This window comes from Hylobates moloch, unplaced genomic scaffold, assembly GCF_009828535.3.
Source record: "Hylobates moloch isolate HMO894 unplaced genomic scaffold, HMol_V3 SCAFFOLD_4, whole genome shotgun sequence".
NCBI lineage: Eukaryota > Metazoa > Chordata > Mammalia > Primates > Hylobatidae > Hylobates > Hylobates moloch.
This window is the reverse complement of record NW_026652279.1, coordinates 36,791,624-36,819,112: the sequence shown is the minus strand read 5'-3', so window position 1 is coordinate 36,819,112 and position 27,489 is coordinate 36,791,624. Positions and strand designations below refer to the sequence as shown.

At 43.6% G+C, this 27,489-nt stretch overlaps 1 protein-coding gene across 1 annotated transcript in view; it reads right to left on the bottom strand.

Annotated features, from left to right (window-relative positions):
* Positions 1 to 432: 432 nt before the first annotated feature.
* MUC13 (mucin 13, cell surface associated) overlaps positions 433 to 27,489 on the bottom strand; it is a 29,497-nt gene continuing 2,440 nt past the window's right edge. The window contains exons 2-12 of the mRNA XM_032149950.2: positions 22,733 to 23,143; positions 18,723 to 18,845; positions 17,264 to 17,370; positions 15,307 to 15,362; positions 11,404 to 11,567; positions 8,649 to 8,768; positions 8,200 to 8,329; positions 7,188 to 7,225; positions 5,499 to 5,583; positions 2,925 to 3,126; positions 433 to 1,567 (exon numbers count right to left, since the gene is read on the bottom strand). Coding sequence (XP_032005841.1) covers positions 2,925 to 3,126; positions 5,499 to 5,583; positions 7,188 to 7,225; positions 8,200 to 8,329; positions 8,649 to 8,768; positions 11,404 to 11,567; positions 15,307 to 15,362; positions 17,264 to 17,370; positions 18,723 to 18,845; positions 22,733 to 23,143 — 1,436 coding nt within the window. The 3' untranslated portion in view covers positions 433 to 1,567. The remainder of the gene's footprint in view (positions 1,568 to 2,924; positions 3,127 to 5,498; positions 5,584 to 7,187; positions 7,226 to 8,199; positions 8,330 to 8,648; positions 8,769 to 11,403; positions 11,568 to 15,306; positions 15,363 to 17,263; positions 17,371 to 18,722; positions 18,846 to 22,732; positions 23,144 to 27,489) is intronic.

The following is a 27,489-nucleotide window of genomic DNA, read 5'->3' as shown; positions in this document are numbered from 1 at the left end:
CAAACTCAGCTTGGGCAACATAGTGAGACCCTGTCTCTACCAAAAAAAAAAAAAAAATTAGCTGGGCATGATAGCACACTCCTGTAGCCCCACCTACTCAGGAGGCTGATATGGGAGGATTGTTTGAACCCAGGATTTTGAGGCTACAGTGAGCCATGTTCACACTACTGCACTCCAGCCTGGGTGACAGAGCGAGACCGTGTCTCAAAAAATAAAAATAAAAAGAAAAAAAAAAAAACCCCCAGACACAAGAAAGGACACCATCTAACAAAGGCACTTTATTGTATTACCATTGACAATTAACAGTCAAGAACAAATAATAATAACAAATAAAATAACTTTAAAGAGGACAAGGCATTAGAAATAAAAAACATTTGTAAAAGCTTGTGCTGGATGTGGTTGCCCCCATTTGTGTGTGTGTGGTTGTGTGTGTGTGTGGTTGTGTGTGTGTGTGGTTGTGTGTTGGTGGCCACAGCTGAGCCTCTGTCACCAGGGAAGGCTGAGGCCCCAGTGGCACACCTCAGGAGCCTACACCCTGAGGCTGGACGGCTGGACTCCTGAGCACAAGCTCCCTCTCGCACCCTTTGCTGGACCGCATGTTTCCAATTTCAAACTGACCTAAGGCTCTTACTCCTGGGCTTTTTGTTTTTAAACCTTCTCCCAGCCAGTCTTCGGGAGGGCATGATTAGAGAAGTGCTCCTTTGCTGATGGAGGAGGGGACCTAAGGAAGAAGGTGGATCTCAGGTGCCTCCTCTCTAGTTGATCCTCCCTGCCCAGTTTCCTTTGCCTGTCTTCCTTCTACCCGGTCATGTTTTTTACTCTCTGCCCCTTCTGCCTCGTAGCATTTCAAAAACTGTAGAGTGCACCCCATAGTGGACATTTTTAGTCCAGGCCTTCTAATTAGCATCAAAAATTTCCTGGATTCCCAGGCACGCCTCCTGAAAAAGCTGAGAGATATGTCTCTTTCCAGTCTTCTTGGGTGAGGCTAGGTTGCAAGCTCTGGGCTGTTCAAAGGTTGCCAGAATCCCTCCATTGGAGGGATAGAAGCAGTATCCCTTCTCTGACTTGTCAGAGAGTGAGCTTGTGACCCTTGAAAGATGGCGGGTATCTCTTCTCATCCCCTCGGACCTCCACAGTTGATGCATATGTCTCCCAGGGGAATTAGGTCACTTAGCTCAAGAGCAATGTTTGCCCAGGAGCAAGCAATGCTGGGGAGCTTTCCTCTAGATTGGAAATGATTCTTGTTGCCCTACCAGGAAAAAAATTAAAAAAACAACCCTAACCATTGTCTCAGTACTTTGTACTGATTGAAGAAAACCACCTCTCTGATAAGCGCTAATAGCATCTACTACATTTAATGTCATAGACTCTTATTTAGCAAGCGAGCTGGATTCATTGCAAACATTCACAACTTCCATTCAGAGAGGCTGGCAGATGTCAGATGGAAGAAAAACCCCGGAGGCCAGATCTTTACTGGTGCTCCCTTCTCCATCAGTCTTTCTAAACGCTCTAAATAATAGCTTGTACATTGGTTGGGGCCCATGGTGGGTTCCACATTCTTATGATTCTAGACAGAAACAGAGAGGGAGAGATAATACTCTTAGAAAACACTCCAACAGAAACATATGCGATTATTTAGATCTGTAAATTATTAACATTACTTTCATTAACATTATTTGTCTTCTTCAGCTTTATCCCATATTCTCCCTATCATTTCTCTCACGTCTCTTCCATTCTCCATCTCTTCCCCAGCTCCCTTTCTCCTCTTCCTTTACCATCTTCTTTCTTTCCATCTCAGTCTCCTGTCACTCTTCCTCCAAAAGTCTCTTACAGGCTTCCTCCTTTCAACATTTCATTCAATCACACTAAGCAGTGCCAGCTATGATTATCCAATACAAACCCAGTGGGTACAAGCTATTGTCCTTGAAAGTTCTCCCTAGAGAAATAAAGTATCGCCAGCCTAAGTAGCCTTATCTCCTTTTTTTAAAAGCTATCTTTTATTATTATTATTTTTTGTAAAGATGGGGGTCTCATTATTTGCCCAGGCTGGTCTCGAACTCTTGGGCTCAAGCAATTCTCCTGCTTCAGACTCCCAAAGTGCTAGGAGTATGGGATGAGCCAACAAGCTAAGCTCCATTTCATCTCTTTAGAAGTGGACTGATGCCCAGTTCAGTGGCTCATGCCTGTAATCCCAGCACTTTGGGAGGATGAGGCGGGAGGATCACTTGAGCTTAGGAATTTGAGACCAACCTCTACAAAAAATACCAAAGTTAGCCAGGCATAGCAGCATGTGCCTGTAGTCCCAGCTACTTGGGAGGCTGAGGTAGGAGGATCACTTAAGCCCAGGAGGTTGAGGCTGCAGTGAGCCAAGATCGTACCACTGGACTCGAGTCTGGGTGACAGAGTGAGACCCTGTCTCAAAACAACAACAACAACAAATAGAACTAATATATATATATATATTGAGTTGCCTTGAGATCAAGTGGCAGGGAAAGAAAGAATTGCCTTTACACAGCCTGGTGAAAAGGATCCCACAGAACTATGTTTACATCCAACGTCCTTCCCTGGTCCTGGCTGAGGACCTAGGTCTTTAAACAGCCTGAGAAGTGTCATCATAATCTCTGGAGTCGTATTCGTGGAAGTTGGTAATCTAAAGGGACCTTAGGGGTATCTAAATTAAGCTGCCCTTTTTACAGATGAGAAAATCAAAGGCCAGGGAAATTAAGTGATGTGTCTGAAGTCACATAGATGCTCAGAGTTACAACAGCAGGGAACTTCCTTTTTGATCTCTCTCTCTCTTTCAATTAAGAAAAAGAAAAAGAAAGCCTGCAGGGCAGCGAAGGATTGAAGATCCAGCAACCAGGTCTCTGCTCTGCCCTGGTGCATTCACTCCCAAAAGCAGGAGAAAAAGCCCATTGACTCACCTAATAGTCAGGGCGGGGCATGTTGCTCTGGCTTGCATAGGGATTTTGCATCTGGCTGTCTCTGGAGGCCGCTATCCTGACCTTAGGAAAGATGCTCCCTTCTGCTCCAAGATTGGTGAAGCCTGTCGGCTGCAGTTTTAGATTTTGAAAGTCTTCGTCAATCAAGTTCTCTTCTTCAATATCCTTCTTTTTGTTATTTGATCTGTAATCAGTAAGAGGAATTAGGATTTGACAATGGCAGAAAGTTTCTTGAAGTAAATGTTAATGTTCTTTTTAAAAATATTTTTAAATTCTGAAATAATTTCACATTTATTTGTAAGTTATAAAATTCATATATTACAGTGTTCTCACACACCTATCACCCAGATTCCCCAATTATTAACATTTCTGAACCAATTAAGAATAAGTTGCATAACCAAAGAACACTAACAACAGTTTTTTGTTTTTTGTTTTTTGTTTTTTTTTTTGAGTCAGAGTCTGGCTCTGTCCCCCAGGCTGGAGTGCAGTGGCACCATCTCGGCTCACTGCAAGCTCTGCCTCCCGGGTTCACGCCATTCTCCTGCCTCAGCCTCCCGAGTAGCTGGGACTACAGGCGCCCGCCACCACGCCTGGCTAATTTTTTTGTATTTTTAGTAGAGACAGGGTTTCACTACATTGGCCAGGATGGTCTTGAACTCCTGACCTCGTGATCCGCCCACCTCGGCCTCCCAAAGTGCTAGGATTACAGGCTTGAGCCACCGCGCCCGGCCAACAGTTTTTTTTATGAAAGAATAAGTTGCAGACTTGATGCCCCACTAATAATGAAATAAAACACTTCATTATTTTATTCAGTGTAGGTTCCCTAAGTTTAAGGTCATGAGCTCTGAGTAGTTACAAAACCTGGACTTCAATGCTGATCCAACACAACCATCTAATTCCACTGGCCTCATTCATATTTTGCTCATAATAGAAAATAATTTGAGATACAGCATTTCATTCAAGCAAAGTCAACATCTAAGAATGGTGGGTAAAATGAGTAAAACAAGTTCAAAGACTTGAAAGGAGGCCAGCCTCGGTGGCTCACCTCTGTAATCCCAGCACTTTGGGAGGCCGTGGTGGGCAGATCACTTGAGGCCAGGAGTTCGAGACCAGCCTGGCTAACATGGTGAAACCTCGTCTCCATTAAAAATACAAAAATTAACCAGGCACAGTGGCACGTGCCTCTAGTCCCAGCTACTCGGGAAGCCGAGGTGGAAGAATCGCTTAAACCTGGGAGGTGGAGGTTGCAGTGGGCCAAGATCATGCCACTGCACTCCAGCCTGGGTGACAGACCAAGACTCTGTCTCAAAACAAAACAAAACAAAAAAAAAAACAAGAACAAAATATTTTAGGAAACTAAAATCTGTTTATCCTCTCACATTATAGTGGAAAACTACCTATTTTGCCAAAATATAAGATATGAACTAAATGTTAGAAAACAGTAGCTTTAAAAAATCAAAGTGGATCCCCACTTGGCACATTTAGAATGGGAAAGAGATCACAGCATTTGCCTCCCTATTAATGGGGGGACCTTTAGTCTATCTAAATATTTGTTGAATGAATGAACTCTACTGCCCCTTCCTTAAGAGAAGAGACCTTAAGGCACCAAGCTGAGAAATAGCCATGCAGAGATAACACGTGTGTGTGTGTGTGTGTGTGTGTGTGTGTGTGTGTGTGAGACAGGGTCTTGCTCTGTCACCCAGGCTGGAGTGCAGTGGGGCAATCTTGGCTCACCGCGACCTCTGCCTCCCAGTTCAAGGGATTCTCCTGCCTCAGCCTCCTGAGTAGCAGGATTACAGGGGTGCCACCACCATGCCCGGCTAACGAGATAACCTTTCTTAAAAAAAGTTAAAAAACAAAACAAAACAGGGGGTTTAGTTGAGGTTGATTTTAGACCATTTGTAGCAGAGTCCTGGACAGGGAAGTGACCCAATGAAAATTGTATTTGACAACTTCAGTGGAGTTAAATACTATTACATTAACAAAGAATTTTTAGTGACATAAGGAAATGGTTGCTATGTCATCTTATGGTGTTAAACCAAAAAAAAACCTCAATCCAAAATTTTAAAAACACGAAAGATACAAAATTATGTATATAATATTATTTTAAAAGATATAAATAAATCTGGAAGGTTATATCTCAAAATGTTAGTTGCCTCAGCGTGGTGGGTTTTGTGAGTGATTTTTAAATTCCGCCCCTTTACCCACTTCTCTATTTTCTTCCATGATCATGCTATTGCTTATATAATAAGAAGAAAATTAAGGTAAGGAAAAAAAGTCAGTGGTATTAGAAAGGCCTCTCCTTATCTCCCTTCTCTTGCCCAGGAAAGGATGAGTATGTTTGGAAACTAGAGAGTGTCATGCTGGTGGTGCTGTGCCGCAGGAAAAGGCCACTTCTGGCAGGTGTGGTGGCTCATGCCTGTAATCCCAGCACTTTGGGAGGCAGAGGTGGGAGGATGGCTTGAGTACAGGAGTTCGAGACCAATATTGGCAACATAGTGAGACCCCCATCTCTCTATAAAAAAAAAATTTAAAAAGGACACTTTCATCCCATACCTTGCTGTGACGATCAATGCAATTATCATGCTGAGAATGACAATGCCAGCGATGGTGCCCACAATAGTGAGGATCAGCTGAAATTCTGAAAGGGAGAAAAAAATAAGAACAGTTTCCAACAAGCCGGCCCCCAGCTGTCTTCTGCACAGGTTCGTGTATTCCCAGGGACTCCTAGCTGTGAAGATGATCAGGTTCTGGTCTCCAACCCTCCAGGCCAGGTTGGGTAGTTGGCCTATTTCCTTTAGCATTCCCTCCTCATACTTCCTAAACTGTGTCTTCAGGACTCAATTGGAAAGGGCAGCCTTGCCAGACAAAAGACTGTAAATACAAAGGATGGTGGCAGGGTCTTCCTGGACTTTGTGGGGAGTGGAGTATCAACTGAGGGCCACACCTCCCTCCTTACCTCTGCTGCCTTTGCCTGCCCTCCATACCTCACCTTACTGATAAGCTAAGGAAACTAGGTTGGAGTTAAATGTCACTGCTAGAGGAGCCAGCTAATGGCTGGATAATAACATCAATGAGGGAAGAGTCTAGACATTCATTATCACCCATTCTCCTCTCCTATCTCTGCCCTGGTTGGCACTATTGACACTTCACTGCGGCTATGAGACACAGTGTAACAGACACACCAGATTGCAAACACTTCCTGTGAAAAAAATGTGAGATAATTGGTTTATCTTTTTTTATTGATTCCGTGTTGAAATGATATTTTGGATATATGCGTTAAATAAAATATGTTCTTAAAATCAACCTCATCTGTTTCTTTTTACTTCTAACAATTTACTTGAAATTTCTAAAATTTCAAATGAAATGTGTAGCCCACATAATGTTTCTGTTGCACAGCACTGCTCTAGACCTCTTTGTCTCTTTCCGCTATACGGCTTCCACAAATGCCACCTTTAATGTGGATTCATGGGGCCATAGACTAGCAAATTTGGGAAAGACCTCAAAGTTTATCTGGTCCAAACTTCTCATTTTATAGGTGTGGAAATGGAAAGCCCTGAAGAAAGACTTAGCAAATTATTCCTTGCAATAAAATACAGTAGAAATGGAGAATGTCACTCATCACTATCTTCATGGCTGGCAGGAAGGCTGACAGTAATATTTCCTTCATCTTGGAAGACTGATCTCTAGTTCATTATGTAAATTTTAGAATATAAAATAGTGAAAATTTAAAGTTAGTATTGTCTTAATCTGGTGGGGGTGGGGCATGGGAGGGTACAGAATTTGAATTTGCAGCAAAATATCCCAAACCAGTAAATAGCTCTGAGACAAAAGGATTTGAGTATTTAAATGTCTGGTTTCTGGGTCTGCTCTTCTACAACCACCAGAATTTTTGGAATGTACTGGTCTTTTATCTCTAGTAGCAGCAGATAATGCATATGTTAGCTAATGTAGGAAATCAATATAATGCTAAGACGCCCTTCTCTGGTCTCAAGCAAGTCCAGAGGTGCCAGCCCACTCCTGGTGCTGAGTTCTGTTATTTTCTATGGCAGAGGGGCTGCTGTTCATAACCTAAGGGTGGGCATGGCATGGCAGGACCCAGAAGGCAAACTGGAGGCAGATGGTCTCTCTCTTTATGAAAGAGGACAGAGACTTTGAAGGATTGGGCAGGATGTTGAATGGGGTCACTATTGATTTCTCAAATGTTTAATAAGTTGTTTATAATAGCAAGGCTTTCATACTCACTGTCCTTACAGTCGAGTCCGCTGTAGCCAAATGCACACCTGAAATACAGTGAGCGATAGGAAACAGTGTTAAAGAGCCCCTGTGGGGAGCATGTCAGAGTTCCCACCCCAATCTCCACCTCTTCCTTTCCATCTTCCTTTTATTCTGTCCTCCCTTGCTTTTTTCCTCTTTCTTTTGCCTTCCTTACACTCTCATTCTTCCAGGAGACCACTTTCCATGGGGTTCTGGAAAGGTGAGGGGGGTACGCAATCCCATGCAGGCTCATTTGCTACTGACTGAACACTCCACCCTCCAGGCTTCAGGAAGATTCTGCAGTTCAGGCAAAGCTGAACCCAAGAGGTATGGAGGGTAGTGGGATCCTCTCAGGCTGTGACGCCACATGGCTCTGCCACTTATTTGCTGCCCTGTGAGCTGGAGGATGTTATTTACATTCAGTTTCAGTTTCCTCACCTGAAAATGGGAAATTAAGACATTCCTAATGTCTTAATTAGGTGTTGCTGTGCGATAGGTATTACCTAGTGTGTTTCCTGGAGCATAGAGAATGCTCAAAAACTATTGATGATGCTGGGTGCGGTGGCTCACGCCTGTAATCCCAGCACTTTGGGAGGCCGAAGCAGGTGGATCACGAGGTCAGGAGTTCAAGACCAGCCTGGCCAAGATGGTGAAACCCCGTCTCCACTAAAAATACAAAAATTAGCTGGACACGGTGTCAGGCACCTGTAATCCCAGCTACTCGGGAGGCTGAGGCAGGAGAATCGCTTGAACCTGGGGGGTGGAGGTTGCAGTGAGCCGAGATTGCACCATTGCAGTGTAGCCTGGGGGACAGAGTGAGACTCTGTCTCAAAAAAAAAAAAAAAACTATTAACAATGACGATGATGAAGATGCTCTGTCTCTACCAACCTATGCGAGCTTACCAACTTCCTGACTCAACACCTATATACGTGTTGTAAGGTCTCTCTTCTTTGCCTAGCTCCAGCTGTGGCAAGACAAAAACAAAGTGATTTTTCTTACTTTTGGCAGTTCTGATTAGCATCTTCCTCATAGCCCGGCATACATGCACACTCAGGGGCCCCACCGTTCTTCTTTATTAAGCATTGCTTGTGCTCTGCGTTGCAGGCCTCAGGACACTTGAGACTGGAAGCTTCAAAACAGAATGATTTCTGGGTAATTTTCAGAAACAATCTCTTTAACCCCAAAGTCACATGTGACAACATGACAGTGTTTTTCACATTGCTTTTTCTAGGTAAAATGAGATGCTTATTGACTCCACACATGATGTGCCCCCTGTGAAGCTAGATATGGGCTAGCAAAGGTCTCAGCCATGGTCCATATGACTAAAGTCAAGTCACATCACTCGGACTCTGAAATGCATGTGGAAACTTAAGCAGTGAATTTTGTATGTTGCAAAAGAAGAGAAAGTGATGTTGTGAAGAACATTTAGAAGCAGGTGAAATACTTACCAACGCAGAAAGGGCTCTGTGGGTTAGGTCTTTGCAGGTCAGATTTGCAATCGCATGCTAAACCATTGAGGCAGTCATCCGCAGTCTGATTACAGCCATAATAATCACACCGAGAGGTCCCTGAGAAGCACAAATAATTTAAAAATATATTCAGCATGACAATACGGATAAGGTAATTTGTGAAAATTACCCCACCCCATTGCTGTTATACTTTGCCTTTTAATAAGTTTTGGGGCCAGGTGCAGTGGCTCACAACTGTAATCCTAGCACTTTAGAAGACCAAGGCAGGAGTATCGTTTGAGTCTAGGAGTTCAAGACCAGCCTGGGCAACACAGTGAAAAAAATTAAAAGTTAGCAAGCTCCTGTAGTCCCAGCTACTCAGGAGGCTGGAGTGGGAGGATCACTTGAGCCCAGAAGTTCAAGGTTACAGTGAGCCATGATCATGCCACTGCACTCCAACTTGAGCGAGAGTGAGACCTTGTCTCAAAATATAAATAAAAATAAATAAAGAAATAAAAATGGGTTGGAAGGCATTAGGGTTAAAAGATGAGTCTGGGCTGCGCATGGTGGCTCATGTCTGTAATCTCAGCACTTTGGGAGGCCGAGGCTGGTGGATCACGAGGTCAGGAGTTTGAGACCAGCCTGACCAACATGGTGAAACCCCATCTCTGCTAAAAATACAAAAATTAGCTGGGTGTGGTGGCATGTGCCTGTAATCCCAGCTACTCAGGAGGCCGAGGCAGGATAATTGCTTGAACCTAGGAGGCAGAGGTTGCAGTGAGCCGAGATCGTGCCATTGCACTCCAGCTTTGGGTGACAGAGCAAGACTCCGTCTTGGGAAGAAAAAAAAAAAAAAAGATGAGTCTGAGAATGGATTGGGGGAGAGAATAGGAGTAGGTAGAGTCATATGGCTCCTCTCTACTAAACATCCCAAACTGTAACTGAGCCTCCTTCATCACCTGCCACATGAAAATGCCTCTGATTAAAAGCCTAGAGCAAGAGATTCTACAATTTTGGGCAAAGAAAACAATTTATCTTTGCCACTTAAGCCAGAGAACAGGAAAAAGTGTTTTCTGGCCAGGTATGGTGGCTCACACCTGTAATCCCAGCACCTTGGGAGGCCAAGGCGGGCAGATCACCTGAGGTCAGGAGTTTGAGACCAGCCCGGCCAAAATGGTGAAAACTGTCTCTACTGAAAATACAAAAATTAGCCAGGCATGGTGGCACACGCCTATAATCCCAGCTACTCAAGAAGCTGAGGCGGGAGAATCGCTTGAACCCGGGAGTTGGAGGTTGTGGTGAGCCAAGATAATCCCACTGGACTCCAGCCTGGGCAACAGTGTGAGACCCTGTCAAACAAATGAACAAACGAAAAAGCAAACATTTAAGAGATGAAAAAAGGAGTCTCAGAAGGAGCAAAAAGAAGGATGAGGGAGGCACGAAGGCGATTAGGAGAATGGTGTATGCGGGCCCAGGAAGAAGGGAACATCTAGAAGGGAAGGATACTAGTGTCAAATGCTATAGAAAAGTCAAATAAGTCGTGGCTCAACAGAGGATTCTGGATTTGGCAACCAGGACTGAGAACCAGCTGCAAACACCTCTTCCCGGGACTGGCCCCAAAGGGTCACCTCTGGGGTGAGGAAATTCTGATGACTGTTGTGGTGGGTTGACTGCAGTCATGACATCAATTTACTCACACCTTTCTGTACCCCTTTGGCAGGGCCCTTTCACACTGTGCTTGGTCATGTGAATTGCTTTAGCCAACTGGACAGTTGTAACTGTGATGTGAGCAGAGACTTGAGAAATATTTGTGCATTGAATCTTACCCTCTTGCTGCTCTTGAAATCCTTTGGATGGGTCTGCTGAGGATAAGAGACCACGTGGAGCAGAGACAAACCATTTAGCTGACCCAGCAGCTAATGGCAGATGCTTAAGTGAGCCCAGCAGAGATCAATTAAGCCTGGCCCAGATCAGCACACTATCCACTTGAGCCCAGTCCAAATTCAGACCCATAGAATTCTAGGGTTGCAATAAATAAATGGTGGTTGTTTTTGGCCAGTACCGTTGTAACACAGCAAACGCAAATTGCTACAGCTACATGGTGGGTTCGTGTGTCAGTCTAAAGGGGAAAATAGTACAGGTAATGCTTGGTCTTGCTCTATTGCTCAGGCTGGAGTGTGGTGTCGTGCTCTCAGCTCACTGCAGCCTCAACTTCCTGGGCTTATGCAATCCTCCCACCTCAGCCTCCCAAGTAGCTGAGACCACAGACCTGCACCACCACACCTGGCTAATTTTTTGTAGAGATGGAATTTTGCCCTGTTGCCCAGGCTGGTCTCAAACTCCTGGGCTCAAGGAATCCGCCTGTCTCGGCCTTCCAAAGTGTTGGGATTACAGGCGTGAGCCACCACACCCAGCCATAGGTAAAATTTCCTGTAATAATTTGGAAAGCTTTAACTTGATATAAAGCCCTGTTGTTTCTCCTTTTTCTTTCCCTGCCCAGCAGTGGTTTGTCTGGTCATTTATACCTTCCTAGAGAGGAACACACTGGTCAGTTTGATGACTTGGGAGATGGTTGGAAAGAAGCAGAGGGCAAGCGAACAAGAAAAGGGAAGAAGAATTGGTTAAAAAGAAATTTAGAGACAGTTGTCAGTTCAGTGACACAGTTCTTGTCTCCTTTTCACATATAATGAAAAGGTTTACAAAAAAGGTAGGTAGGTCTTCAGGTAAACTTTGAATAAAATTATACAATACTTACGATCATAGTGTAGAATGTTGCTTGAGTTATTTCCAGTTGCTTCACTAATTTTAGCAGCCACAGTCCTCTCATTGTCACTTGTGGTTTCTGTCAAAATTGTTACTATTGTTACATTAACAACCTTGTCATCAGCACGCATTTCAGATCTTGGTGACCAAGGTGTGCTAAAAATGAGATGAATCTGTCACTTAATGAATTGAACTGAAGAATCAACAAATAAGTTTTCTAATCTCCCAGACTCCTGAATCTCCCAGCCCTAGTCCTGACCCACTGTCCTGTCCCTACAATTGGGACCCACACATGGAGGCCAGGGGCTGCAAAAAGATGGCAATGTACAGGCTTGGAGGTCTCTATTTGATGTGTATTCAGAGGAAACCTACGGTGAAAACAATGTTCTGTTGGAGAAAACTTAGGAAAATTGTGGATAATCATTTTTGGAAAAATTGTGAATCATCATTTTAAGGATCTAGGAGCCTAGAGCTAACCAGAATTAGAACAAGTAACACCTGAAATGGGAAATTGTCACTTTCTGTAGGACGGCAAGAGTAGGTCTCGCTGAGCTGTTAAATCTCAGACTGGTTCTTTGAGAGAGAGAGAGGGGCATGTGTCCCTCCCTCTGCATGGAGAAAGCAGTAACCAGCCACAGAGAGCCTGGATCACTCCCAGAAAGGACCAGGAAGTCAGCAGGCAGTTTCAAAGTGGGAACATGATTGGGCCTGGACACACATGACCCAGAGGAGAACTGAAACAAAGAGGGCCGGGGCTGCGGGAAACATGAGCAAATCCTACCAGCAATATCAAGTGCCTGCCATGAGCAAGACATTGTCACTGTCTCTCTCTCTAATCAGCACTGCAGTTTGGAGCCCTAAGCACAGCTGTACCAAGTTTAATTATTTCATTCTCCAAATGAATCAAGTGATACAATCACTGAGACAGGGGGAAAAAGGACTTTTAAAAACGTATTCACTATCTGATTTGTCACTCTGTGCTTTTAAGCCTCAGGATATATTTTTGTTGTCTAAATGTTTTTTTCTATACTCCTTTTTGACTTTTTTTTTTTTCTTTGAGACAGGGTCTTGCTCTGTCACCAGGCTGGAGTGTGGTAGTGAGATCACGTCTTACTGCAGCCTTGACCTCCTGGGCTCAGCTTATCCTGCCGCCTCAGTCTCCCAAGCAGCTGGGACCACAGGCACACGCCACCATGCCCAGCTAAAATTTCATTTTGACTTTCGAATAAATGCAGAAGGCTGAAAATATAGCCAACCTATTTAGGCAATGTTTGCAGCCACCTTGGGTCCTCAGAACAATCAAGAAAAATCCAAAACATGAACCAAATTCCATTTTTAGGCACAATCATCTCAAAAGGGAGTCCAAAAAATGAAATGGGCTTCAGCATTGTAATTTAATATTTTCTACCATAATTCATTCATGATGGGATTTGGTGGGGGGGGGTGCGGGGAGTGGCAGTGGAATGTAATAGGGCAGTGAGAAAGGTGTACTTGATAAAAATTATTCTATATTGGTTAAAATATATGGCATAGCTTTGCACTGGGGCTAGGAAAGCAAATGCCATCCATAATTTATTCATTAAAAGAACCTGTTGGTTTATACCCTCATTCAGGAGAGGCAAGACTTTACACCTGTGAAACGGTTAAAGGGAATACTGGAGCCACTGCACACCTGAGTATAAATGACGAGGGCACTAGGCTTGGAGTTAAGACAGGAGGTCCAGACCCTTGTGGCCCAAGACCAGTCAGCTTCTCCAACCTGAGTTTCTTCCTCTGTCCAAAGAGAGGTTTTAAAGAGAGAAATTCTGAGGATCCTTCCAATTCCAACATTTGTATAGTAGGAAAGAGCTTGGGGAGTCAGAGGGGAGAGACAATTTTGGGCTGAAAGAGCTTGGGGAGTCAGAGTGGAGAGACAATTTTGGGCTGGAACCTAAGAAATGCCTTTCTAGGTGAGCCCCAGGTGCATTTGCCCTTGCAAAATGGCCCCCGAGGTGGGGGAAGTAGTTCCCTCCATGCCTCTGAGCTCACAGGTGAAGGTTTGCCTCCAAACACGCTTGGCTCCCTTTTAGTAACTCCTTAAGAATCAAAGGAGTGCCACAGTTTTGGGGATCCCCCAAATGATCTTGTGGGACCAGCTCTCCATCACACTGCAGGGTCCCATATTCTAGAAAGGAAACAGATGATGTCGAAATCAACTACGTGCCAGGCACTGCATACAGGGAATCTTCCAAATGTTATCTCAGTTACTCCTCACAAGGCTCCAGGGAAGTTGATCAGATTATCCCAATTATACAGACGCAGTGACAAAGGTTCTGAGAGGTTAGAACACCTGGCTGGTCACTCAGGTACGAAGTGCCAAGGCCAGGATTCAAGTACAGGCTTAGCTAACTCCATTCCAATTTCACCGTTCCTGTTTGTATCCAGTCATCCGCTACACATGAACTGGCTATTGTCCACTAAACCAAACCTAATTCCCAGAAACAATTCATAGCCCTCCAGCAGCTGTCCGCTGCACACCTCCAGCTTCAGAGCCACTGCGTTTGGGCCCAGCCTGTCTGCTTGCTGCCAGCTTCCCACCATGCAAACTGTGCCTCTTCACTGCCAACCAGACTTGCCCCTCATTCAAGACCAAGCTAGAAATCCATCACTTTTAAAATACCTCTCTGAAATTCCATACACATACTCTCTCTCTCTCTCTCATCCACAAAAGATTTTTAAAAGTTTTTTTTAGGCTGGGAGTGGTGGCTCATGCCTGTAATCACAGCACTTTGGGAGGCCAAGGAGGGTGGCTCACGAGGTCAGGAGTTTGAGACCAGCCTGGCCAACATGGTGAAACCCCATCTCTACTAAAAATACAAAAATTAGGCTAGGCGTAGTGGCGCACACCTGTAATCCCAGCTACTTGGGAGGTGAGGAAAGAGAATCGCGTGAACGTGGGAGGTGGAGGTTGCAGTGAGCCGAGACCACACCAATGCACTCCAGCCTGCATGACAGGAGTGAGTTTCCATCTCAAAAAAAAAAAAGATTTTTTTTTTTTGTAGAGATGTAGTGTCATTATGTTGCTCAGGCTGCTCTTGAACTCCTGGCCTCAAGTGATCCTCCCATTTCAGTCTTCCAAAGTGCTAGGATTACAGATGTGAGCCACCATGCCTGGCCTCCACAAAGGATTTGATATGGCTTATAAGGATGAATACAATAGTAAGACTTAAGATGTAAATAGTGCATTGCTACACGAGGGCTGCTTTTCCTACCTAACTTCATCTGTCTTAGAGCATTCTTTCCTCAGCCTAAGTACGTGTGTATTAATATGCTCCAGAGGAGGCTGAGATGCAATTGCTAATTTCTTGACAATCTTCTGCCTCTTTGTTTCCCTAAATAGCACCCAGCACTTGCCATTATATATTGAAGTGCTCAGTAAGTGCTTGTTCTCACTGCAGAAAGCTCACCACTGACCCTTCTGTAGCCAGGTGTGTGATTTGGGTGTTCTTGTCCCCCTCACTCTTGCCATATGAGGGAAGAGATGATCACGGGCCATTCAGTCTCCCCCTGGCCCGCTGGAATGCACATTCCAGAGATTGACTAGGTATGGTTTGCAGCCATGGGATCAAGACAAACAAAGAGATCCAGATGATGTCCTGGACCATGTGCACAAGTTGTTGCATAGCCAATCACAGGCAGAGTCTTGCCTTCCCCAGGCCATGCCCTGCCCAGAGTTGGGGTGACATCAGAGGCAGGGCCAAGGCACACAGTCCCCTTTGCTGTGCTCAGACTGAGACTGACCCTCTCCTCTTGTGACTTGCCACAGAGGGCCTTAATGTTACATGCAGGCCTCAAGACAAGCTTGGAAGTTAGACAGACACACATCTGCCTCCAAAGTAGTCCATAACAAACTTACCTTACAGTAAGAATTACAGTCTGTCCATAAACAGATGTGCCAAATACATCTTTAAACTGTGGAGGAGAACAGATTTAATAACAAGTAAAAAACAATTTTTTTTCACATTTTCTACAAATCAAATGGGGCAGAAAAAAAATAATGCTCTATCTAGCTTTTAACAGGATCTAACTGGGTAGAAAATGGACCCTGGGAGACTTCTTAGGGCCTGAGCTGGGACTGCCCCCACAAAGGCTGCTAAGAGGACCTTGAAGAAAGTCAGTTGTCTCTATTTTCCTAACTCTACTCTAATGGTTGCAAGGGAGTTCTGGTGCATCCCTTCTGGATTACAAATCTCCCAGAAACTGTAAGAATGCTTCATCCCCTCACTGGTTCCCCCAGGACTGAGATCAAGTCTCTAATCTGATCTCTGAAGACCAGGGCATAAGGCCTGTAACTGGAGGGGGCTTTTGTGACACTCACACTCAAAGTCAAGTTTGGGGAAAGTAGTGCTAAGTGACCATTGCTCAGTAAAGCCACATGAAGTTCTTCAGGGGTTCCCTGGAAGTAGGACCACATTGATGTTGCTATCTTCAATGTACTGAAAACATCCATGCTGGCACATTTGAAAGCAGGTCCGAGATGAGAGGGCAAGTCACTGCCAGCTGGCCCACAGGGCAGAGGTGACATGGCAAAGGGGCAGAGCAAACTCTGTGACACAGCAGCCATAGATTCTATCTAGCATTGTCATGTACTGGCTGGCTGTGCAGTCAGAAGCATTAGCTATCTTTGCACCATCTGTAAAATCATTTTCATGATATATTTTTTACATGTTACCAGTTCTAATAGTGATATAATTTCAAATTGAGAGACATTGTCATGGAATAAGACTTCAGCTTTAAAAAAAAAATGTCTCTCTATCTCTACTTCTTATTTTTTTTTTTCTCTAGGCAGAGTCTCACTCTGTTGCCTGGGCTGGAGTGCAGTGGCATGATCTTGGGTCACTGCAACCTCCACCTCCTGGGTTCAAGCGATTCTCCTGCCTCAGCCTCCTGAGTAGCTGGGATTACAGGTGCGTGCCACCACGCCTGGCTAAATTTTTTGTATTTTTAGTAGAGATGGGGTGTCACCATGTTGGCTAGGCTGGTTTCAAACTCCTGATCTCAAGTAATCCGCCCGCCTCATCCTCCCAAAGTGCTAGGATTACGGACGTGAGCCACCATGCCCAGCCTCCACCTCGACTTCTAAGACATATTTAAGGCTAATATTTTTTCCTTTAAAACTGAACTTTGAGCTATATTGGCTGGACACGCTCTGAGAGTCCTTCCAGGGCTAACATCTGTGGCTGCAGAATGGAAAGACCCTTTCCTTTCATGCTTGCTCACATGTGTGCACTCGCTCACAATAACCTAAACGATGGGAAACTATTGTTCATGCCAACATTTTTGAAAATGGGAAAAAATAAGTAACAGATATTCAGATGTAATTCTTCTTCTAGACATTTTTTTAAAAGCCAGACTAGTATGAAAATTTATGCAAATTTGAATATAAAAAAGGAAAACAACATCTTTAAATTTTTTCTCTTTCATTCTGTGGAAATAATTTATTTTAAAACTTTGTGATATTTATCTGTCCATTTAAAACTGTGTTAATAGCTCATAAAACAATGGTTATGGTATGGCTGGAGCCAGCTTGTGCATGTCCTCTGCCATGCCAGGCCAGGTGCCACGCCTCCAGGTGCAAGACCATGGGGTGGTCCAAGGGCCCCAGGGGAGAGGCCTGGGCAATGAAGAAGTGGTGGCACTGGTGGAGGTGCTCAGGACAGCTTCCATTTACCGACCAGTAAATGTACATTTCACTGTTTGAACAACTGGTACAATGGTACCAGCGTGAACCACCTGAAGACCAGCTCTACACTCTGCAACTCAGTGTTAGAACAAAGAATGCTTTACAGAAAGGAAAGTTGGAAAATACTTACGAAGCTAGTAATTTCTCTATGCAAGTCTTGATAGGCCACGGAATGTTTCTCTTCTGGGTCAAATGTTTCTGATACTTTCACTGAAATCGTCCCAGGGAATACCTTTCCTGAAAGTTAAGCAAAATCTTTCTGTACTATTTAATGAAAAGAGGGTCATTTCCATTTTGTTTTAAAACACAGATTATTTTTTAGAATTCCCAACGTTGTATAATGACACAACAGGAAATCTGGAAATATTTTAAAAGTTACCCATAATCCCGCCCAACCTAGCACAACCATTTTCATTTTGGTATATTTCTTTCCATTTACAGTTTACATTGTTGTAATTCCAAGTTCATGCCATATTTCTTTTTTTCTTATTATATAATAGGTATTTTCCAAATCATTGCCTAGTCTTTTTTTTTTTTTTTTTTTTTGAGAGAGAGAGACAGACAGGGTCTTGCTCTATCGCCCAGGCTGGAGTGCAGTGGCACAACTGGCTCACTGCAGGCTTGAACTCCTGGGTTCAAGGGATCCTCCTGCCTCAGCCTCCTGACTAGCTGAGACTACAGGTATATGCCACCACAGCCAGGCAATTTTTTAACTTTTGTAGAAATGGGGATCTCAGTATGTTGGCTAGGCTAGTCTCAAATTCCTGGCCTCAAGTGATCCTCCTGCCTTGGCCTCCCAAAGTGCTGGGATTACAGGTGTGAGCTCCTATGCCTGGTCTCATAACCATCATTTTTAAAGGTTGCATAATATTCTGTGAAGTACATGTCCCCTTCCTTGATGTAATCATTTTTTGTTATTGGACTTAGTGCTTTTAATTATTTAAAAGGAAAAGAAAATGTTGCAATGAACATCTTCACACACAAACTGTTCTTCTGTATTTGGGGTCACTTACTTACAGTAAATCCCCAGGAGTGAGATTATTAGTGCTAAAAATATGAGCATTTGGGGGGCTTTTGGTATATGCCTAACCCCAGTGGGCAATGCAATGCATTCATTTCTTATAGAATTGGCTGCTCTGGAAAATGAAGATATTTCTCATTCATAAAACAGAAAAAAAAATAGAACTCAGACAGTCAGCCCTCAGACCTTCATTGCACCCTGGTGATCTAATCAAAACATCATTATGCCACAGGTGTATAAATGTACTTCTGAAATCCATTTTTAGAGCTGAAGGGCTCTTACGTCTCTAAGAGGGGATCTGATGTTATGGAGCAAACAAATCTTGTGACACAGAACTGAAGATCAGGCTCCCAGGGTTGCTGGACTGTGTGGTCTTTGATAGATCACCCTGTTCTGCCTCAGTGTCCCAAGGTAACAGCACTTTTCTCTATTTTGCTGGCATTTGTTGCGTCCGCATTTTCTTTATCTCTCATATTTTGGAATCTCCTTTTGTCATCATTTTGCGTTTTCGATTCTACTTTTGGTGTGACATACAGAGTTCAGCCATGGCTCATCCCTTGTAACTCACCTTTCTTACATGTAGAAGAGTTGTAGTAATACCCTTCCAAACACAGGCAAAAATGTGTATTATGCAGCTCAACACATAACGAATTATCTGCACAGGGATCATCTTGGCAAGGACTGCTGGGAACTTAGATGGAGTAGAAAGAGATTAGAAATCTAGAGAAATGACAATAAATAACAACTGGAAACGTATTTTTCCATCTTCATGCCTCCCTCCTGGGCTCTTTCCATTCCTTGGTTGTGTTACTCCACAGCACACTTTTGGAAGAGTTAAAAACAAATATTTGCTTGCTTAGGTCTCTAGACAGTTTGTTTCTGAAATTCTAGAGCCAAGTATAATACTTGTCAATAGTAAAGATCGGAGATTAGTGGACAAGCGCTTGCCCAGAGAAAGAGAGATTGCAGTCTTCTGACTCCAAGGAGTCAGGAATCTTCAGATCTCAAAGTCCCTCCAGAATCTTGAAGCACAGTCCTCTAACACTAGGTGGGACTCCCCAAAACATTCTAGATAAAACGTCTTATTTTTAGAAAGGTATGAATAATTGTCGTATAGGAAGGAACAGCCAAGAAGCTCCAAAAAGAAACTAGATGTCATATTCTGGTAGGCATACCTAGGAGACATAGCCATAAAAACAGGAATGGGATAGTAAAGGAGAGAATGTGGATTAACTCAGTGAAAATTCTAAGAGGCTATGAGAAGACACTCCAGCCTCTAGCTTTCTAAGTGGATCACTTGAATAAATGGTGAAAATAACACTGCAATGGGTTCTACACTGTGGGCCAAGACTCCTAGGCCAGGCAGGGTGCAGCATCTTTCTTTCTCTGGGGAACTGATGAGATCTGAGGAGGAGAGTTAGCTCAGTGGTCCAGTGATGATCTGGGCTACCAGTTTTCTTCACTTCTGTCAAGTGGAATGATTCTGAGCTGTGATGTCAGAATAGCTTATGTGTTTGATAACCTTCAGAGCTGTCTTGAGAGTCTTACAAACCTATATGTAGAAACCACTGATTTCATTAAAAGCTGTGTGTAAGGTACGATGTGTATAACATGCTCTCTTTTGTGAATAAAAGAAGGGGAGGATTATACACAAGCAAATATTTGCTTATATTTGCATAGGTAATTTCAGGAGGGAGATACAATGAATTGGGCACAGAAGATGCCTCTGGGGAAGGAAACTGGGGGTCTGGGTCCTAGAAGTTCAGGATGAGAGGGAGATTTATTTTTTATTGTACATGATTTTGCCCTGTTTGAGCTGTTTTTTCCATAATCATAGGCCTAATTTACTTTTATTAAAAAATAAAAAGTAAAATAGTGCTGGTGAGAATATGGGGCAATGGGAACTCTCATTCATTGTTTGGTGGGAATGCAAAATGACACAGCCACTTTGAGAGGAAAGTTTGGTGGTTTCTTACAAAAATAAACATACTCTTATGAGAAGATCTGAGAGTCACCCTCCTCGGTATTTAACCAAAGGTGTGGAAAATTTATGTCCACACAAAAACCTGCACATCCATGTGAATATCAGCTTTGTTCATGAGTGCCACAACTTGGAAGCAACCAAGATACCATTCAGTAGGTGAATGGATAAACAAACTGGTACATCTAGACAATGGAATATTATTCAGCACTAAAAAATGAGCTATCAAGCCATGAAAAGACATGGAGGAAACGCATACTACTATATAAAAGAAGCCAATCTCGAAAGGCTACATAATGTATGATTCCAAATATATGACATTCTGGAAAAGGCAAAACTATGGAGACAGTAAAAAGATCTGTGGTTGCCAGGAGTTAGAGGGGAGGATGAAAAGTGCAAAGGTTACTTAGGGTTGTGATCCTATAATAGTGGATGCATGCCATTATACATTTATTTGTCCAAATTCATAAAATGCACAACACCAAGAGTGATCTCTAATGTAAACTATGGTCTGTAGGTGATAATGATGTGTCACTGGAGGTTTATCAATTGTAATAAACACACCGCTCTGGTGGGGGATGTTGATAATGTATATGTCAGGCCAGGGAGTATATGGGAAACCTCTGTACCTTTCTCTAAATCTTGCTGTGAGTCTAAAACAGCTCTAAAAATAAAGTTCATTAACATTATTTTTTTGAGACAGGGCCTTGCTCTGTTGCCCAGCCTGGAGTGCAGTGACACAATCTTGGCTGGCTGCAACTTCTGCCTCCCGGGCTTGAGTGATACTCCCACTTCAGCCTCCTGAGTAGCTGAGACTACAGGTGCGTGCTACCACACCTGGCTAATTTTTGTATTTTTCTGTAGAGATGGGGTTTTGCCATGTTTCCCAGGCTGGTCTCGAACTCCTCAGCTCAAGCAATTCACCCACCTCAGCCTCCCAAAGTGCTGGGATTACAGGTGTGAGCCACCATGCCCGGCTTCCATTAACAATTTTTTAAAGAGAAAAAAAAATAGACTATATAGGATAAAAGGAGGCATAGTTCAGTATCTTATAAACAAAAATAAGGCTCGCCCCTCTGACAAGGTATGAACCAGTCTTCTAAATAAAATTAATGGCTTCTTTAAGAAAAGCCTCAGCCACCTTGCAAAGATGACTTAGGAAATCTTAAGGAAGAATGTATCTCCTTCTGGAGACACCAGACAAATAACTCTCGGGTGCTTTATCTTCAGCAACGAAGGACAGACTCGTTAGCTTGTTTCATGGCCAGGAATTAAGTCACAGGACATTACAGCCAGAAGAGATTTGGGGGGCATTTTAGTTCAGTCTTGCCCTATTGCAGATCAGTAAGTTGAAGCCAAGAGAGAAATGACTTGCCCCATGCCCCAGTTTGTTCATGGTAGGGCCAGAACACAGGAAGATGGCCTGATTCTGAGGGAACACCTGGCAAAACAGAAATGGCTTAGAAAACCTCTTTTTCCTGATTCCAGGAGAGCTGTGTCCCATTGGATCCTGCCTTCAGAGTGGCCCCTCCAAACATGAAAGAAGACTGGGGAAAGAGGTCTTAGATATAGCCTCTGGGATCTACTTGCTTAACCATCTGTTTCTTAAATCTATCAAAGAACATTGAGGAAGCTACCAGAAGTTAAGGGTAGGGAGACATCCACGTGGTCTTTGACCCTGGGTGAGTCATGGCCCTCACTGGCTCCCAGCTTTCCCATCTGAGAATGGTAGGATTTATCTAGATTCTTTAGGCTCTAAAGTGTGACGATTCTTCTAGATCAAGGGCTGGCAAACTATGGTTCACGAGTCATATCTGACCAACCTTTTGTTTGTTAACTGCGGCTGCTTTCGTTAAAATAGTAGAGTGCAGGAGTTACAATAGAGACCCCACATGGTCCACAAGGCCATTTAGCCTTTACTGATAAACTTGGTTGATTTCTGTTATAGACTGAGCTTGGGGAAGTGAAGCAAATGGTTCCTGTTTGATTAACTTCTGCTTGAGGTCACTTGTCATCTCTTAGTGTTCCCAAAGCATCTGTCCTTTGGACAATGGCCCTGGTTATGCCTAGGATTGTTTGAACACTGCTGTTGTTTTGCTTTCTATCCCTCAGTCTCAAATTCTATGACTTGGCTCAAGTTCCACATTGTGATCAGCCACCTTCTTACCTTAAGTGTAGAACTGACTTTTTCCTTAGGTAGACCAGAGAGCTAGACCAGTGGGGCTGGACAGTCTGTGCTTATTTGGACCTGGTCCTCTCAGAGCAGCTGAAACTATTTCTAAAAATCCCTTAGGGAGAGGAAAGCTATAGAGATACCTTTCACAAATCCCGAGTTCATTAAAAAAAAATACTGCATAGCTAGCAAATAAACTTGAGGTAGGATGGGAGGGAAGGAAAGGAGAACAGAAGGAAACTGAGGGTTTTAGGGCCTCTGCCATCACTACATTGTGACGCAGATTTCAAGCGCACAGTTCATTTCCAAGGAAACCTTGGGCCTCTTTAGACCCATTTTCCTACCCCACCAGAACATACCCACCTCCCTCCCTCCACAATGGTACGCTCCATCCTTGGGGAGTCTTTGAGGGAATTGCCCTTACCTGTGTTGCTTAGGGTGCTGCTCTCCAATAAAGTGGTGCCAGTGGGAGGCCCTGATGATTGATTGTCTTTTGTGGTGGGGAACGTTTCATTGTTACTTTGTGTTTCAGAACGAACCGTTGTGATTAATCCATCATTTGTAGATGAAGTGGTGATTATGTCAGATGTGGCTAATGAATTTGCATTTGTGGTTGACTCACTGTCTGTAGCAGTAGGTGTAGGAATTGTGGAGGAACTATGTGTATTAATTATGGGGGAAGCAGGTGAAGTAGCTGTTGGGAAAGATGGTGTATTTGTTGTGGTGCTAGCAGTTTCAGGGAAATTAGTTTCAGTGGTATCAGTTGCAGCTACTGTAGGACCACTAGTTGCAGTTTCTGTGGCTGTTACAACAGGTGAGGTGCTTTGGCTGGAGGCTGGAGGAACAAAGATACCAAGTTTGAGGAGACAGTACATTGAATAACTAATGACAGTTACTTAATACTAAATCGTATCCAACTCATTCTTTTTTTTTTTAGAGATAGGGTTTCCCCAAGTTGCCTAGATTGGTCATAAACCCCTGGGCTCAAGTGATCCACCCTCCTTGGCCTCCCAAAATGCTGATATTATAGGTATGAACTGCCATGCCCAGCCTCAACTCATTCTTTGCTTGGAAAAATGAAAATATATGACCACATTAAAAATTAAAATACATGGTTATTTCTAAACACAAAAAACCCACAATAAATAAAATTAAAAATTAAACAGACAAAACTGGAAAAATGTTATTGAAAAATATGACACATAAAGAGTTAATGTTTATTTATTTTAGAAATAAGGTCTTGCTCTGCCACCCAGGCTGGAGTGCAGTGGTGTGATCATAGTTCACTGCAGCCTTGAGCTCCTAGGGTCAAGCAATCCTCCCACCTCAGCCTCCCAAATAGCTAGGACTACAGTTGTAACACCTCCATGGCTGGCTAATTTTTTTTTTAGAGATGAGGTTCTCACTATGCTGGCTAGGCTGGTCTCTTAACTCCTGGCCTCAAATGATCCTCCTGCCTCAGCCTCCCAAAGTGCTAGGATTGCAGACGTGACCCATCAGTCCCGCAGAGGAGTTAGTGTTTTTTAGGTTGAGTATCAAGAAGTAATATTATTTATGCCTGTAGTTGTGTAACTGTAGATCTGGGTTTAATATACTTCAGACCGTTCTCAGTGAAGACAATTGAGAATGTGCCACAAGGTGGCGCAGTGACTACCAGAAATGGACTCCTTTTGTCTTTCTGCACTTTAAGGCAACTGTCCCAATTTTTCATTACCTTGATAGATTGAGGGAGGGAAAGGTTAGGGTTGGGTAATTTAAAGAATAATAAAATAAAAATACCTCATTAAGTGCTTATTATACTTCTTCCAAAATTGTATTCTAGTAGTGTTTTCCCATTCACAATTCTAGATACATTGACTAAGAATAAGTGATCTTTGCCCTCTGAGCTATCATGGGTATCAAAGTTGCATTTTCACAACTTTTAGGAATCCCTGGACACATGGAGTAGTAAACTCTAGTGATCCAGTGATCCATTTTCTCTTCCCGCCTTTTTTTTTTTTTTTTTTTTTTTAAGAGCCATGGTCTTGTTCTGTCACACATGCTGGAGTGCAGTGGTGCCATAATAGCTCACTGCAGCCCCCAAACTCCTGGGCTCAAGTGATCCTCCCACCTTGGCCTCCCAAGTGTTGGGATAACAGGTGTGAGCCACCTTGACTGGCCCGGTGATAAGTTTTCTAGAACTTTTCCTTGTCTCTAAGAACTCTGACCTTGACAATAGGTTAAAAAAATTACTGAAAGAAAAAGTTTTAGTGAGGAAGCAATTTCTAAACCTTACAGTGCAGAGAACTGTGGAATATGCTTCCTGATTCCCCCATGGGTCTATGAGCCCCTTGAGGGCAGAGCCCGGCTCTTCACCTTGAAGAGGGCTTGGCTAACATAGCCATTCAGAAGTGTTCAAGAGATCAGCAATTGCTCTTCCTAGGTAAGAAATACATCACCAGCTGGCAATGTTGACTGCCACTCTTCCTATTCCTGCCACTCAGGATAGTTCTCATCTATCAAGCACTGGCCGTGTGCCCGACAGTACCTGTGAAGTAGACATAAGTGCCCACATTTGACAGAAGAGCCCACCAATAATCAGAGGGGTTAAGGAATTTGCCCAGAGGCAAAGCCAGGTCTGTAAGATGACAATGTCCTAACTACCACTTCATTAAAGTTATGGGGAAGGCCATCCATTTAAAGAAAAAGCTAAGACCCCCAAGGAACAAACACAAGAGCAAATAGAGAAAATTGGGGATCAGAATGAAAGCAGTGGAAGTAGAAGTGACCTCCATGGTGCCCTCTATCACTGGGGTAGCAGTGAGAGTGGCCAGGGGCTGGCTCTCACCATGGAAAACTCTGGACAGAAGAGAAGGGCTTGCAGACTGTGGGTGCAAACAACCCCAACCCCACCAGACCATGAATTTCATGCTTTGGGAATGTTCATTCTCGGCCGATGCCAAAGAACCAACATGTTTCTGTAGATGTGCATAAAACAAATTGGGACTTCTTAAGAGGTTTTCTGCAGGTCTTTGAAATTATGACAAGGAGTTTTGGACTGGTGGCTTGTTTATTTTGGTTTTAAATTTCTGTTCACTGGGGAGATTACCTTTCAGAATGCTCAATTAGTTTTAATAAATGAGACACATTCCAGGCTGACAGCAATTCATTGCTGTGAATAGCTACAATTTTTTTAAAACTAAAATACACTTGTGTGTGTCTATGTGTGTATGTGTGTTTTATCTGAGGGTTGTATAGATTTCAGGGAAGACAGCTTAGAGCTGATATCCCAGGCTTAAATTATCTAGTAAAAATACCCAAGAGGAATTGTAAAATGACGTATTTTGTTCAATCTATAGATAACAGAAATATATGAAGACATCTGTGCAGTAAAAATAGCTTTAGTCTTTTTATTTCCTTAGGTCCTAAAGCTTCTAAGTAACACAAGGATAGCACAATGTCCACAGAGGTACAAATCATAGGTTTCAATGGGAAATATATGCCCTGACCCGGTTTCTTTCTGGGGAACACCCCATAATCACCACCCCTGTCCAGGGCACATCTATAACTCTTTATTCAAAGCTAGCTGAAAGTCACAATCAAACGCCTTTCTCCCAGATCTAAATTCTTCATTATGATGAGATGTTGGTTCCCAAAGGCACTCATCATATTCTGTGGAATAATGCAGTCCTAATCTCTCAGAGAAAGCAAAAACAACCTGGAAAGTTTTGCCTGTTAAAGGCACCTCAGCTGTCACCAGCACATTTTTCATTTGTTTCAGGAAATGCTTGCGCAGGGGTTCTTGCAGTCAAGGTGCTATACAAGGCATGGGGGTGAGGAGGAACGTAAAGGTGTACAAGACACACTTCCTGCCCTTGGTTGCTCAGAATCTGAGACGGAACTCATGTTTGAAGTAGTGATTCCTTATACACACCTCCAAAATCCTTAACGTTACATAAAAAAGCAACTTTAAAAAAATTTTCAGGCCAGGAGTGGTGGCTCACGCTTGTAATCCCGGCACTTTGGGAGGCTGAGGTGGGTGGATCACGAGATCAAGAGATTGAGACCATCCTGGCCAACATGGTGAAACTCCGTCTCTACTAAAAACACAAAAATTAGCTGGGCATGGTGGCGCATGCCTGTAGTCCCAGCTACTTGGGAGGCTGAGACAGGAGAATTGGTTGAACCCAGGAGGCAGAGGTTGCAGTGAGCCAAGATCGTGACACTGCACCCCAGCCTGGCAACAGAGCGAGACTCCATCTCAAAAAGAAAAAGCAACTTTTTAAAAATTTTCAGGCCAGGAGTGGTGGCTCATGCCTGTAATCCCGGCAGTTTGGGAGGCTGAGGAGGGCAGATCACCTGAGGTCAGGAGTTTGGGATCAGCCTGGCCAACATGGTGAAACGCCATCTCTACCAAAAATGCAAAAATTAGCTGGGCGTGGTGGCGGGCACCTGTAATCCCAGCCACTTGGGAAGCTGAGGCAGGAGAATCACTTGAACCTGGGAGGCAGAGGTTGCAGTGAGCAGGGATAGTGCCATTGCACTCCAGCCTGGGCGACAAGAGCAAAACTCCATCTCAAAAAGTAAAATAAGGCCAGGCGTGGTGGCTCACGCCTGTAATCCCAGAACTTTGGGAGGCCAAGGCGGGCAGATCACAAGGTCAGGAGTTCGAGAACAGCCTGGCAAACGTAGTGAAACCCCGTCTCTACTAAAAATACAAAAAAATTAGCCAAGCATGGTAGTGAGCACCTGTAATCCCAGCTACTTGGGAGGCTGAGGCAGGAGAATTGCTTGAACCTGGCAGGCGGAGGTTGCAGTGAGCCGAGATGGCGCCATTGCACTCCAGCCTGGGCAACAAGAGCAAACCTCTATCTCAAAATAAATAAATAAATAAATAATAAAATAAATTTTTTTTTCAAAAGCAAGCCTTAATAGTCACAAAAACTGTCAGTATTAATACATCTGGAGGTAGATGGGTGGGAAGGCAGGTTGGATGCTCAATTTTTATTTCATATACATCTGTATTGTTTGGATTTGTTACAGTGGGTCTGCATTACTTGTATAACTTTTTTAAACAAAGAAGAGGAAATCAAAACCAAAGTTTGAAAATCAGATCCAGGCTGGGCGTGGTGGCTCACGCCTGTAATCCCAGCACTTTGGGAGGCCAAAGCAGGTGTATCTCCTGAGGTCAAGAGTCTGAGA